This window comes from Macaca mulatta, chromosome 2, assembly GCF_049350105.2.
Source record: "Macaca mulatta isolate MMU2019108-1 chromosome 2, T2T-MMU8v2.0, whole genome shotgun sequence".
Lineage (NCBI taxonomy): Eukaryota > Metazoa > Chordata > Mammalia > Primates > Cercopithecidae > Macaca > Macaca mulatta.
In genome coordinates, this window is record NC_133407.1 from 103,816,257 (window position 1) to 103,831,192 (window position 14,936).

General features: G+C 44.8%; 1 protein-coding gene across 11 annotated transcripts; it reads left to right on the plus strand.

Annotated features, from left to right (window-relative positions):
• The first annotated feature begins 279 nt into the window (after positions 1-279).
• ZNF619 (zinc finger protein 619) lies at positions 280-14,228 on the plus strand. Of its 11 annotated transcripts, XM_028843983.2 has the most exons (6): positions 280-491; positions 1,060-1,145; positions 5,040-5,193; positions 5,722-5,841; positions 6,077-6,193; positions 10,623-14,228. In XM_028843983.2, the coding sequence occupies exons 2-6, from the start codon at positions 1,122-1,124 to the stop codon at positions 12,053-12,055; spliced, it is 1,848 nt and encodes a 615-aa protein (XP_028699816.2). In that variant the 5' UTR covers positions 280-491; positions 1,060-1,121; the 3' UTR covers positions 12,056-14,228. The 11 variants fall into 11 exon arrangements, with proteins under 11 accessions (XP_028699816.2, XP_014986772.2, XP_014986775.2 ...); XM_015131286.3 differs by lacking the exon at positions 5,722-5,841; XM_015131289.3 differs by lacking the exon at positions 5,722-5,841 and having other exon boundaries at positions 6,080-6,193.
• Positions 14,229-14,936: the final 708 nt, after the last annotated feature.

Sequence of the window (14,936 nt, forward strand, 5' to 3'; positions counted from 1 at the left end):
TGGCTCACGCCTGCATTCCTAGAACTTTGGGAGGCCGAGGCGGGCGGACAGCTTGAGCTCAGGAGTTCGAGAACAGCCTGCACAACACAGCAAGAACCCTGTTTCAAAAACAAAAGCAAAAAAAAAAAAAAAATTAAAATTAAAAAACAAACCAATCAGGCGCAGAGCGGTTGTGGAGAAGGGAAGCAAAGGGTGGGAGTTTGGTTTCGGGGGAACCATAGAGAAGGGCCAGCCTCCCGGCTTCCTAGAGAGGCTGTAGGGACCGACGGCCGGCTAGCTAGTGCTTCCGTTTTGGCCGCCTTGCGAGCGCTTGGGTTGAGTTTCCTGGGCTTCCCCGACTCGGCTGCCTGTTCTGGAGGTCGGGCGTTGGGCCCTTGCAGAGATCGCCGAGGGGCCCGCGCGGCCGCCCGAGCCTGGGCCCAGTCCCCAGTCCTCAGAGACGCACTCGACCTTCCTGCTCCGAAGAGCTGGCCTGATGTCCTCGGGTCGCGGTATTCATGGGAAGGATGGGAGCCGTGACTATAGGGTCTCCTGTTCCCGGGGTGGAGTGTTCAGATCCCGGTTAGGTCTTCGGTCAGCATCACCCGCTGGACATTGAGCGTCTTACCCTTGTCACCCGGGGCTAGGTCACCACTTGCATTTTGTCCTGCAGCCTGTGGTTTGTTTAGGGGTCTCCGTTATATCCTACTTTCTCTCCAGAGACTTGTTTTGGGTTTTTGCCACGATCACTAGAAGCATTCAGTCAATACAAACTACTTAGTAATGTATTCATAGTGGGGCCAAGAAGTTTTCTTTCTTTTTTTTTAAACAGCCACGCATCCACTGCAGTTCTTGATTCTTGCTTTACCGATATTCTTTCTAGAGTCTCCAGTGTCACCGAGCAGATCTATAGGAGAATATGCAGAGGGAGCATTTGCAGCATCCCATGAATCAGTGGAGAGGGTGAATGAGAACAGCTAGTGTGCCAAGAATATCTGCAGTGCTAGTGGCAGGAGACAGGGGAAGAGGCGGCAAGTGTAGGAGACAGACAGGATCAGTCTCATTGTGGTTCTCTCTTAGCTCAGCAGGTTCTTACTTTTCCAAACCTAGAGGGCAGTGCATGAAGCCAGGAGTCATCAGCCATGCTCCAGACAGTGTGGTTCCAGGTGAGCAGAGCTTTCTTTCAGCTTTCCGTACTCAGAACAGATATGGAAGGTCAGTACAGGCCCAGTAGCCTGACTTGACCAGTCCCATGCTTAGTTTTACATCGACAGACTATGTAAAAACAGTATGCCAGGGGAGTTGAAGAACTAGAGTAGGTGAACTTTGGAGGGTTAGGTGGGTTGGAAAAAAAGGAAAGAATTATCCTAGAAAATGGGAATCTGCATTCATGAGAACTGAAAGTGTGGCCTGGAGATGAGCAGCTTTTGCATCACAGAGGTCGCTTGTTAGGTAAAATGTCAGGCCTCCTCCCCAGATCTCCTGAATCAGAATCTACATTTTTACAAGATCTGGAAAATTAAAGGGCAGATTGAAATTTGAGGAGTGCTAGTCTGCGTAACAGTACACAAAGAAAAGCCATTTCTGAGGTTAAATAGACACTTCCAAGGGAGTAGTTTACCCTTCAGACTACTCAGTTAAGGTACAGTGAAGCCAGAACTGGAAGCATTTGGGAAATATAGATTGATGAGGGAAGTGTATTTTTGGAGGAATGATGAGTTTGGAGCTGAAGCCAGTGCCTTTAGCTCAATGCAAAGACATCAGGCTAACCTCTGTGAGAGTCTATATCCTTTCCTGGCTCCAAATTCATGTAGCATTGGGAGCACTTTTCCTTCCAATTTTCTTGGTGGTAGATGATAGTTTTACTGGATTTTTCCCCAGTGTCCTAGATCATGTAATGAGAAAACTGAGTTTATCATGTAATGGATGTATCTTGTAACAAGAAAGCTCCATCCCAAGGACTTAAAAACAATGTGTGTGTCCTTCTTTTGGTGGATATTGGACCATCCACTTCTGTTGGAGCACTTCAGAGAAAATCCATTCCTACAAGTCAGGAAGTGTTCTGTGGGGGTATGCTGTGCTCTCCTGGTGCTTTGCCTGAAGTGCAGTAATCACTTAGGATTAGATTCCACAAAGAGGACCCCAAATGACAGTGGATTAAACAAGGTAAAGGCTTCCCTCTCATACAAAAGTGTCGAGAGTCAATCCAGGGCTAGTGTGGCAGCTCCTCTATTATCCTGCTCTCAGACTCTGTCTTTCTGTTCTACCATCCTAGTAGTGTCTCACCTGCTGTAGGCCACTTTATTGTCCAAGGTGGCTGCTTGATCGCTGGCCATCATGTGTGCATTCCAGCTAGAAGAGGAGCTGCCAAAAAAAAAAAAAAAAAAAAAAAAAAAAAAAGGTGAACCTCTCTCTTTTAGGAACCTTCCCATAAGTCCCCAACAATATTTATACTTGCATTTCATTGGCCCCACTGGGTTGCCAGGGCTGAGTGCAACCTCAAGTAAAATTAGGATTCCAATACTAAGAAAGAAAGGGGCTACACACACACACCTGTCAGTCTTTGCTACAATCTCTAAGAGGAACATTTGTCATTTAGAATCTTCTAGGAAGTTCCCCCAATCGCATCTGTGGTTGTAGTAAGTGCTGAGATTTATATGATATCATGTGCCAGGTGATATCTTAGTGCCTTACAGATAATAACTTATGCCATCCTTGTAAGAGTCATATCAGATAATTACTATTATTATCCCGGTTTTACAAATGGGGCAACTGAGGCACAGAAAGTTTAACTGTCTCATCCAAGGTTAACAGCTAATGAGTATTAGAGATACTATTTGAACCTAGGGAGTCCAGCTTAGAGCAAGGTTTTTCAACCTTGGCATCATTTACATTTGGGCCAGATAATTCTTTGTTTGGAGGATGTCCTGTTCATTATAGGATGTTCAGAAATAGCCCTGGCCCACTATCTACTAGATGCCAGTAGCCCTACCATTACCACCACACTGCAGTTTTGACAACTAAAAATGTCTCCAGGCATTGCCACATACTCCCTGGGGGACAAAATTGCCCCCATGTTAAGAGCCACAGCTTTAACATCTGTGCCATTTGCCACTATGTTGTGCTGCCCCTGTAACCCACTTCCTATAGAAGGGAGTCAATAGCCCCACTTAATGGAGAAAGAGTAAGTGCAAGTAAAGGACAGAAGAAGAATGATCACAGATAGAGAAGATCTGGAGAAGCTAAGTGTTTCCGAAAACAAGGAACCAAAGAATGTGCTGATAATTAGAGTGATGTTTCAGAGGTATGGAGAGGTAGAACATAATGTGAAGAAAAAGGGAGATCCATATTCCCAGCTGTTGACTCTGAAGGAAGTAAGACAAGAGTATTAACAGATGTATTTATTCTGCACTGTCCAGGAAGGTACCCCCTAGCTACATGTGCCTATTTAAATTAAAATCAATTAAATTTTCTCAGTCATGCCAGCCACATTTGAACTTTCTCGCTAAGGGGTAATCTGATTACTGTATAGTTACTGTTTTCATCTTGTAACTAATAAGCAATCGATGAGGAGACATTTAAGGTCGTGCGAATATTCTGCTTCTCATCAAAATTTCCTCCTAGATATAGCATCCATGATGATTTTTGACCAAACCAATCTTTACAATGATGAATACAAATCTTCTAGTACTTCTTTTTTTTTTTTTTTTTTTTGTTGAGACGGAGTCTTGCTCTGTCTGTCGCCCAGGCTGGAGTGAGTGGTGCGATCTTGGCTCACTGCAAGCTCCGCCCCCTGAGTTCAGGGCTTTCTCCTGCCTCAGCCTCCCGAGTAGTTGGGACTACAGGCACCCGCCACCACGCCCGGCTAATTTTTTGTGTATTTTTAGTAGAGACGGGGTTTCACTGTGTTAGCCAGGAGGGTCTCGATCTCCTGACCTTACAATATGCCCGCCTCGGCCTCCCAAAGTGCTGGAATTACAAGCGTGAGCCACGCGACCAGTTCAAATCTTCTAGTACTTACATGTTATATTTCTTCACTCAGAAGAGACTTAAGTACAAAGAGAAGGTTGTTGACATGATGAACTGAGAAAGACTACAGTGTGAGTCAGAGAGAGATGTTATAGTGGGACTAATTCATATAAAAGTGGTCAGTTCATTTTGAACTTTTTGCTTCCTTATACAACCTTGTTATAAATACTCAAAGAGGACTCCTTTTAGTCTATTTCAAAGTGTTTAATATTGCTGATTCCCATCATCTGAAAATGGACATAATAATTCTTATTTCACAGATGTGCTATAATGATTGAGCAAATTGATTTAAAAGTAGCTGACACAAAGCTCTAAACAACCTGTGATGGTTTCCTTCTTCCCTGAGAAGCTGGAAGTGGTTTTAGTGGGAAGCAGAAATAGAGAGACACATAGTGAAGCGGACAGCATTGGCAGGTCAGACAGAGCTTAGGTGATCAGTGGGCAGATCTCTGCAGAAGGATGGGAGATTGCCATCCTGTCCTGGAGTGAAGAATGTTAGGAGACAAAGAAGTAACATTGCACATCACTTTCAAGGGAGAACTATTAATAGCCTCTGATAAGGCAAGATGATAGAAAGGGGAGAAATATCCAGGATGAAAGGAACTTTATCCCCATGAAATCACTCCTCTGTCTGTAGCAGAAAATCTAGAGGAGGAAGACCAAAAAGAAGCTGAGTGGAGGACCCTGATAGGTGCTTCAGGATGGATGGAGGCACTGTGAAAGACGATTACCTGCTGTGGTCGATTTAGAAAGCATGCCAGAAAAATATACCTGGCCTGTGGAACCAGACATAGGTTGACATGATCACCAGGCAGAAAACAGCAGGTGCTGGGCTCTGTGCTTAGGATGGTAATATTAGGGCCCCAGAGGTATGCACATGGAAAGTTGGAATGCTGGTCTGGGGCTGCCCCTGCTGGGGTCCTGTGTGGCTCTCCTTGCCAGTACAAACCTTCCATGGGGCTCAGTGCCATGAATTCCAGTAAATGTATCCCTTTCCTAGAATTCAGGCCTCTCCCTCTGTTCTTGTGCAGGGTTTGAGCAGGAACCTGTTGTTTCAGGAGCCAGTGACCTTTGAGGATGTGGCTGTGTACTTCACCCAGAATGAATGGGCCAGCCTGCACCCTATGCAGCGGGCCCTGTACAGGGAGGTGATGCTGGAGAATTATGCAAATGTGACTTCCTTGTGTAAGTCCTTCCTCTCTGAAACTCAGCTTCTGCCCTTGGGGGCTCTTAAATTCCTCCTTAGCAGATCTAGGATGTCTTAATACCATCAGAATTGATGCCTTATGGGCTGAGCTCCCTAATCCCCAGTGCCAGGAGTAGCTGGATGGAGAAAGAGCTGGGTTCACTTTGATGTTTTTTTTTTTTTTTTTTTTTTTTTTTTTGAGACGGAGTCTCGCTCTGTCGCCCAGGCTGGAGTGCAGTGGCGCCATCTCCACTCACTGCAAGCTCCGCCTCCCAGGTTTACGCCATTCTCCTGCCTCAGCCTCCCGAGTAGCTGGGACTACAGGCGCCCGCAACCACGCCCGGCTAATTTTTGTATTTTTAGTAGAGACGGGGTTTCACCGTGTTAGCCAGGATGGTCTCGATCTCCTGACCTCGTGATCCGCCCATCTCGGCCTCCCAAAGTGCTGGGATTACAGGCGTGAGCCACCGCGCCCGGCCCACTTTGATGTTTAACAGGACTTTTCTCTTCCCTGATTCCTAATGGAGACCCAACTGCAGGGGGCTTTCCTCTGAGCACAGAGAGAACTGAGAAGGTTCCTGGTGCACTGCCTTCATTCCTTCCATCTTCCAGTTCCCTGGAGGTGATCTTGGCCCTATTGCCTATGTGTGAGTCCCCTAGGGTCCTTGTGTATACACCCCCCAGTGACTGTAGGAGCTTTCTGTCCTCTTAGAGGCCAGAGTAAGCTTCAAGCCCTTCATTAGATTCTGCAGATTCACTCCTCCCTGACTTCACTTAGTCTCCTGGGCCATTCTCTTCTATTTTCACCTGGCAAAGCAGAGAGTAGTCAGAGGGAGGTCAGTGGTGATTCTCCTCAGCTTCCTGTTTTTCTTTCTCCTCTAGCAGCATTTCCATTCTCCAAACCAGATCTGATATTCCAGCTGGAGCAAGGAGAAGCAGCATGGGGCCCAGATCCCTGGACACTTGCTGGGGGAGAGGCCCTGAGAGGCATGTGCACAGGTGAGCAGGAAAGCCTACCATCCTCCTTTCCAGCTTTGCCTCCTCCTTTCTTTTAACAATTTAGCATGAAAAAGAGTTTTTCCTTGTCATATGATGGTTGTGGGCATTAAAATAGTCACTCTTATTCAAAGAAGTGTTGCTTACCAGAACTTCATCTCCAAACTGGAAAAGACCACTCCCACCATTTTATTTCTGCCATTTTTCTTTGTAAAGCTAAAGGATTTCAGGCTGGGTGTGGTGGCTTACACCTATATCCCAGCACTTTGGGAGGCCAAGGTGGGAGGATGCTTGAGGCCAAGAGTTCAAGACCAGCCTGAGCAACATAGCAATACCCTGTCACTACAATAAATAAATAAATTAGCTGGGCATGGTGGCATGTGCCTGTAGTGCCAGCTACTCAGGACGCTGGGGCTGGAGGATCCCTTGAGCCAGGAGTTTGAGGTTGCAGTGAGCTAGGATCACACCATTCCACTCCAGCCTGGGTGACAGAGTGAGACCCTATCTCTTAAAAAAAAAAAAAAAAAAAAGATTTCAAACAGGCTTCTGTTGGTTGGTCAGCTCAGGAATATAAACACAATATAGTAAGAACTTGGTTTTTGTTTTTTGTTTTTTTGTTTTTTTGTTTTTTTTTGAGATAGAGTCTTGCTCTGTTGTCCAGGCTGGAGTGCAGTGGCACGATCATGGCTCACCACAACTTTCGCCTCCTGGGTTCAAGTGTTTCTCCTGCCTCAGCCTCCTGAGTAGATGGGACTACATGCGTGCGCCACCACGCCTGGCTAATTTTTTAGAAGAGATGGGGTTTCACTGTGTAGGCCAGGTTGGTGTTGAACTCCTGACCTCAGGATCCACGCCCGCCACCCCTGCCCGGCCTCCCAAAGTGCTGGGATTACAGTGTGAGGCACCACGCCTGGCCAAGAACTTGGTTTTTAAAAAATTTATTTATTTGTTTGTTTGTTTATTTTTTGAGATAGAGTTTCACTCTTGTTGCCCAGGCTGGAGTGCAATGGCGTGATCTTCACTCACCACAACCTCCGCCTCCCAGGTTCAAGCAATTCTCCTGCCTCAGCCTTCCAAGTAGCTGGGATTATAGGCATGCGTCACCACACCCAGCTAATTTTGTGTTTTTAGTAAAGACGTGGTTTCTCCATGTTGGTCAGGCTGGTCTCGAACTACTGACCTCAGGTGATCCGCCTGCCTTGGCCTCCCAAAGTGCTGGGATTACAGGCGTGAGCCACCGCACTTGGCCTATTTATTTATTTTTTGAGACAGAGTTGCTCTGAAAGCTGAAGTGCAGTGCACAATTTTGGCTCACTGCAACCTCTGCCTCGAAGGTTCAAGCAATTCTCCTGCCTCAGCCTCCCAAGTAGCTGGGATTACAGGCACCTGCCACCACGCCCGGGTAATTTTTCTAATTTTAATAGAGACAGGGTTTCACCATGTTGCCCAGGTTGGTCTTGAACTCCTGACCTCAGTGCTTCTCCCACCTCAGCCTCCCCAAGTGCTGGGATTACAGGTGTGAGCCACCACACCTGGCTAGAACTTGTTTTTATAAGAACATTTTGTGTGTGTGTATAAAACTATATATGTCAATGGAATTTTTCTAAATTCCTAAACACTGAATTTTATATTAGCTTTTGAAAGAAAGCTTGTTTATGTATTGGGAATTAATGGCTTTCTTTTTTGAAAGATACTGAATTGAGATAAATGTAAAGACCAATCAGAGATTTGGTATATAGCCTTCCTCATTCTATGGGCTCTGTTATCATATTCTTTCAATCTTTTATGCTCTTCAGAGCCTCTGTAAGGCAAATGCTCCTTTCTAATCCCCCCACTTTGCCTTAATCAATGCCTTAAATTGACTTCAGCGTTTCAGATCCTCTAGCGGCTTTCCCAGTATCCTGCCTGCAGTTGTTAGCGTTGCCCCTTGCCACAGGTGCGCATTGTCTATTTAGCCTGCCAGATGAACCACATGAACACCCGAAGTGTGCCTAGTGCAACTGAGGAACTGAGTTTTTAATTTTATTCCATTTTAATTAATTTACACTTAAATAGCCACATGTGGCTAGTGGCCACCTTTTGGGAAAGTGCAGCCTTAAACAATGAAAAGAGCAGCCTCAATCTGTCTTTTGTAGTTTATAGATTAGTAAATTTCAAATTCTGGTATGTATCAGAATTACTTGCAGGGCTTGTTAAAACACAGATTGCCAGATGCCACCTCCAGAGATTCGAATTCAGTAGACTGGTGTAGGGCTGAGAATTTGCATTTCTTTTTCTTTTTTTTCAAGATAGGGTCTTGTTATTTTGCCTAGGCTGGTCTCAAATTCCTGGGCTCAAGTAATTCTTTCACCTCTGCCTCCTAATTAGGTGGGACTACTGGCACACACCACTAAACCCAGCCCCATTAATGTGCATATCTAACAAGTTCCCAGATGATACTGGTCCAGGGACCACCATTTGAGACCACTGTTCTTGAAAATCTAGAACCGTATTCTTTAACTCTGGGTTGCAACTCATCAATGAGTTGTTACCAGCTTTTAAAACTTAGACTACCCTGTATTAGGTGTAAATAAAGACTAAAGTAGTATAAAGTCTATTGTGAATGCATCTTTTTTTTTTTTTGGAGAGACAGTCTCATTCTCTCCCCCAGGCTGGAGTGCAGTGGCACGATGTTGGCTCACTGCAATCTCTGCCTCCCGGGTTCAAGCGATTCTCATGCTTCAGTCTCATGAGTAGCTGGAATTACAGGTGCCCGCCACCACACCCAGCTACTTTTTTGTATTTTTAGTAGAGACAGGGTTTTACCATGTTGGCCGGGCTGATCTCGAACTCCTGACCTCAGGTGATCCACCTGCCTCGGCCTCCCAAAGTGCTGGGATTACAGGCGTGAGCCACTGTGCCTGGCGTGAATACATCACTCTTAATAAGGACGTTGTTTTGTTTTGGTTTCAGCTGTGTGTGTGTGTGTGTGTGTGTGTGCAAGCATGTCTGTATTGTTTTAGGATCCAAAATGTGAGTCATGGTCAACAAGGCTTGAAAAACACTAAGATGAAAGTTTCATTTGTCAGATCTTTGGTGCTTGACAAGGCAAAAAAGATTTCTATGTTGTGGTGCTACCAGTGAAAGCATGATCCCCATGCCTCCAATCCAGTTGCCATCTCCATTATGGGCAGGTTCTTGGCTGAACCTGTCTTTTTTCCTTTCAAAGGTCAGTCTCCCAAAGGACAGCACTTGGGTTTTAAAATTGTGGTCTTCTCATGACCCCTTTGTAAACAGCAGTGTTACAAACTGCTTTCTGTCCAGCCATGCTTGTGATAGAGAACTAGAGAACATTTCTTTAAAAATTACAGAATATTTTAAAGTATTTTGACAGGTTTTATTGGACTTTGAGATCCACTGTTGTAGACAGTACCTCCCAGCCCTCTGCATACTATGTGGTACTACAGCTGCCTACCCATCTTTCTCTTCTCTGGTTTAGAGATTGCTTTTCTCACTTTTGGCTTCCTCTACTTTTCTTTTTTTTTTTTTTTTTTTTTTGAGACGGAGTCTGGCTCTGTCACCCAGGCTGGAGTGCAGTGGCGCGATCTCGGCTCACTGCAAGCTCCGCCTCCCGGGTTTACACCATTCTCCTGCCTCAGCCTCCCGAGTAGCTGGGACTACAGGCGCCCGCCACCTCGCCCGGCTAGTTTTTTGTATTTTTTAGTAGAGACGGGGTTTCACCGTGTTAGCCAGGATGGTCTCGATCTCCTGACCTCGTGATCCGCCCGTCTCGGCCTCCCAAAGTGCTGGGATTACAGGCTTGAGCCACCGCGCCCGGCCGGCTTCCTCTACTTTTCTTTATTGCTTCCCCTTCCTGCAACTTCACCCCATTCCCATTTTTCTTTAACCATTTGCCTCAATCAATAGCTTCTGCTATCCACAGTTTTTGTTTTTTGTCATCCATATGGGATTGCTTACCTTCTTAACCTTCAGTTTGTTTACTTTCCCTTTGAGGTACCATCAGGTGGCTATGTCTCTCTCAAAAAATTCATGTGTCTAGTGGGCGTGGTGGCTCACACCTGTAATCCCAGCACTTTGGGAGGTTGAGGTGGGTGGATCACCTGAGATCAGGAATTCAAGACCAGCCTGACCAACATGGAGAAATTCTATCTCTACGAAAAATACAAAAAATTAGATGGGCATGGTAGCACATGCCTGTAATCCCAGCTACTTGGGAGGCTGAGGTAGGATAATCGCTTGAAACTGGGAGGCAGAGGTTGTGGTGAGCCAAGATCATGCCATTGCACTCCAGCCTGGGCAACAAGAGTGAAACTCTATCTCAAAAAAAAAAAAAAAAAAAAAATTCATGTGTCTAGAGCAGGCTGATACTGATTAATCCCTTTCCCTTCTGGCATAAATAAGGGACTCCTGTGTTTTCTTTTTATCATGCTAGGTGGTAAAACCAAGACTAAGAATGAGGAACAAACTGCACAGCTAAACATTTCTAAAGAATCAGAGTCCCACAGACTGATAGTGGAGGGACTGCTGGTGAACATTCCCCAGCACCCTGACTTCAAGGACAGGTTAGAGAAGTCACAACATGATACAGGGAAGAAAACAAATATAGGGGATTGCACAGATTTGACAGTCCAGGATTATAAATCTTCCACCATTGAAAGGGAGGAGATAGCCAGGAAATTGGAAGAAAGTAGTGTCAGCACACATCTCATTACAAAGCAAGACTTTGCCAAAGAACAGGTGTTTTATAAATGTGGTGAGTGTGGCAGTTACTACAACCCACATTCAGACTTTCACCAGCATCAGAGAATTCACACTAATGAGAGGCCTTACACATGCAAAGAATGTGGGAAAACCTTCAGATACAACTCAAAACTGTCATGGCATCAGAATATCCACACTGGAGAGAAACCATACTCATGTGAGGAATGTGGACAAGCCTTTGGTCAAAATTCCCACCTTTTTCAGCATCAGAAGCTCCATGGTGGACAGAGGCCCTATGAATGCACTGACTGTGGGAAAACCTTCAGCTATAATTCAAAACTGATTGAGCATCAGAGAATCCATACTGGGGAGAAGCCCTTTAAATGTAAGGAATGTGGGAAAGTCTTCAGGTGTAGCTATGACTGCATCATCCATGAACGAATTCACACTGGGGAGAAGCCCTATGAATGTAAGGAGTGTGAGAAGAGTTTGAGTTCTAATTCAATTCTGATTCAGCATCAGAGAATCCACACTGGGGAGAAACCTTATGAATGTAAAGAGTGTGGCAAGGCCTTCCACCACAGTTCAGTATTTCTTCAGCACAAGAGGTTCCACACTGGGGAACAACTCTACAAATGTAATGAATGTTGGAAAACTTTCAGTTGTAGCTCCCACTTCATAGTGCATCAGAGAATCCACACTGGGGAGAAACCCTATGAATGCCAGGAATGTGGGAAGACATTCAGTCAGAAGATCACTCTGGTTCAGCATCAGCGAGTTCACACTGGGGAGAAACCTTATGAGTGTAAGGAGTGCGGGAAAGCCTTCAGATGGAATGCAAGTTTCATTCAGCATCAGAAGTGGCATACTAGAAAGAAACTCATCAATGGAACAGGGCTATCTGCAGTTAAGCCCTACTGCTCCTCTGCTGTCCTCTCTCCTCTGCCTCCCCAACATGCCTGCTCTACCCCAGCCCCACCAGGGCCTCCCTTATCTTCTTCACATGCAGTGGTACTTCCTCCCTCTTTGCCTTTCTTCCTGCTGCTTCCCTCATCTGAAAAGGCCAGTCCTTCACCTGTCCAAATAGTACATTTCTTTCAGGATCTCGCTTCTTCTGGGAAGTCATCCCCTCATAGCCCAAATCCTTTGTCTCACTCCCTGTAAGCCCCCTTATGTTCTCAACATCAGTTGCACATCAAGTTAGGGATTCCACTGGTCTCCTGATTGTGTCTATTGATATTCCTCTGGTCTTGTGTTGTATAAATTGTTACTGTTTTCCTAACTTCATTTTAAGTTCTCACACTTAAGGACCATGTTTGATTAGTTTATTTTATCCCCCAGGTAGGAAATGGCAGCACTTAATTCCTTATCATGTTCACATTTGGGCTGTATTATCAGTCTGCATCTTCTGGAGCTACTGGAGTTGGAAGAATTTGCAGAACATTTTGGGGTTTAGGGCATATGGCATTATGATTATGATGACATGGGGCATTATAATTAGAGGCTAGGAGAAATGCAAAGCCTATGGGAGAAGATAATCAGATAAAGTTTCCAATGATTGCTTTCAGGAGTTTTTTTGTTTGTTTGTTTGTTTGTTTGTTTTTTGAGCCAGAGTTTCACTCTGGTCGCCCAGGCTGGAGTGCAATGATGCGATCTTGGCTCACTGCAACCTCTGCCTCCAGGATTCAAGCGATTCTCATGCCTCAGCCTCCTGAGTAGCTGGGACCACAGGCATGTACCACCATGCCCAGCTAATTTTGTATTTTTAGTAGAGACAGGGTTTCACCATGTTGGCCAGGCTGGTCTCAAAATCCTGACTTCAGGTGATTCACCCACCTCGGTCTCCCAAAGTGCTAGGATTACAGGCATGAGCCACTGCATCCAGCCTGCTTTCAGGATTTAAGGAGGGCTATTTGGTGGACCAGTGGCAAGGCTCACTGAAAGAATTTAAAACTTGGAATTTTTTATTACCTTGATAGCATAAAAAATTATGAGGGTCCTGTTTACGCAGGAAGAAAATGAAGTGATGAGTTGGCATTGATAGCAATAATGTAAAATTATGTCTTTGAGCTTTATTGGAAGAGGACATGGCTTTTCAGTTTGGGTTCCTTCTCTATTTTCTTTTTACATTTTCCTTTTTTTTTTTAGACAGGGTCTTGCTCTGTCACCCAGGCTGGAGTGCAGTGGTGTGATCATGGATCACTGCAGTGTTGACCTTTGGGGCTCAAGCAATCTAGGAGGTAGTGCAGCCTCCCAGCTTCTCAGAGGGCTGATGTAGGAGGATTGCTTGAGCCCCGGGGGCATACACCACCACACCCAGCTTATTTTTGTATTTTTTGTTGAGACAGGGTTTTGCCATGTTGCCCAGGCTGGTCTCAAACTCCTGGACTCAAGTGATCCTCCCACTTCAGCCTCCCAAAGTGCTGGGATTACAGGCCTGAGCCACCAGTTCCAGCCTCTATTCTTTTTCATATCTGTTGAATTTCAGTACCCGCTTATATATGTAGGTACGAAAAGTGACTTGGACTTGTACCCTTTAGAGTAGATGCCTGAGTATAGTAATCTCTAAAGCTACACATGGACTGAACTTGTTGGCATCACACTGGTGAGCACCAGAGGCAAAGAGAAGAGAAACCTGACCATGACTTGCTGTAGTTCCTCAGAAGTGAGTCCATTCCTGATGAGTTACTATGCAGGCCCTTGGATATGTTCTCACACCTACTCCAGATTTCCCTATGATTAAATCTGAATTTTATTGGTGGCAGTTTTAAGTTAATTTTATAAAGAACTGTTTTGGTGACACCAAGAAATTTTTTCTATGGTTTAAGTTTTAAGTTTCAATGTTTTTTTGTTTTGTTTTGTTTTTTGGTTGGGTTTTAGATTTACTTGGGACCAGTTACCCCTTTTTTCTTGCCTGTTTCCCCCATTGGAATGGGAATGTCTATCTTATGCCCATTTCACCATTGTATTTTGGAAGTAGATGACTTGTTTTGACTTCACAGGTTTACAGCTGGAGAGAGATTGCTATGGTTTGAATATCCCCAGCAAAATTCATGTTGAAACTTAATCCCCATTGTAACAGTACTGGGTGGGGGCCTTTAAGACTGATTAGAATTAGATAAGTTCATCAGGGTGGAGCCTCCACGATGGGACTGGTGGCTTTATGAGGAGAGGAAGAGCAATGTGAACTGGGACACATGCTTGCTCTGTCTTGCCTTTTGATGCCTCCTACCATGTCATGATGCAGCAAGTAAGCCCTCACCAGATGCCTGCACCTTTATATTGGACTTCTCAGCCTTCAGAACTGTGAACTAAATAAACCTCTATTCTGTATAAATTACCCAGTATATGGTATTCAGTTAGAGTCACACAAAATGTAACAAGACAGAATACTGGTAGTCATAAGTAGGTTTGCTGCTCTGACATTTACATAAAAATGTAGAAGTGGCTTTGGAACTGAGTAATGGGTGGAGGCTTGAAAAATTTGAAAGATCAGGTCAGACAAAGCCTGTATTATCTAATGGAGCATTAAGGGTGATTTTGGCCAAGGCTTAGAAGAGAAGACTACGGAAAGTCTGAAACTTCTTAGAGATTACAGTTGGTCCTTGAACAACTTGGGTTTCAACTATGTGGGTCCACTTATGGACTTTCTTCTGCCTCTGCCACCCCTGAGATGGCAAGACCAGTCCCCGTCCCCTCCCCTTCTCAGCCTGCTTAACATGAAATGACAAGGATAAAGACCTTTATGATGATCCATATAATATAGTGGATTATATTTGCTAAATATAATTTCTCATGATTTTCTTAATATTTTCTCTAGCTTTATTATAAGAATATAGTATCTAACATGTATAACATAAAAAATATGTGTTAACGACTATATTTCAGTAAGGCTTCTGGTCAACAGTAGACTATTAGTAGTTACATTTTTGGGGAGTTAAAAGTTATACGTAGCGTGGAAGTTGATGCCCGTAACCCCTGAGTTGTTCCAGGGTCAGCTGTACTCAGGTGATCATGACAAGAATGTTGATATAGGCCGGGCGCG

Bases quoted from the DNA above. Each gene is read 5' to 3' on its own strand.
- ZNF619 (XM_028843983.2), top strand. From the start codon at position 1,122: ATGCTCCAGACAGTGTGGTTCCAG. The intron at 1,146-5,039 runs GTGAGCAGAGCT...GTTCTTGTGCAG, and splicing joins TCCAGACAGTGTGGTTCCAG to GGTTTGAGCAGGAACCTGTT. The intron at 6,194-10,622 runs GTGAGCAGGAAA...TTATCATGCTAG, and splicing joins CCTGAGAGGCATGTGCACAG to GTGGTAAAACCAAGACTAAG.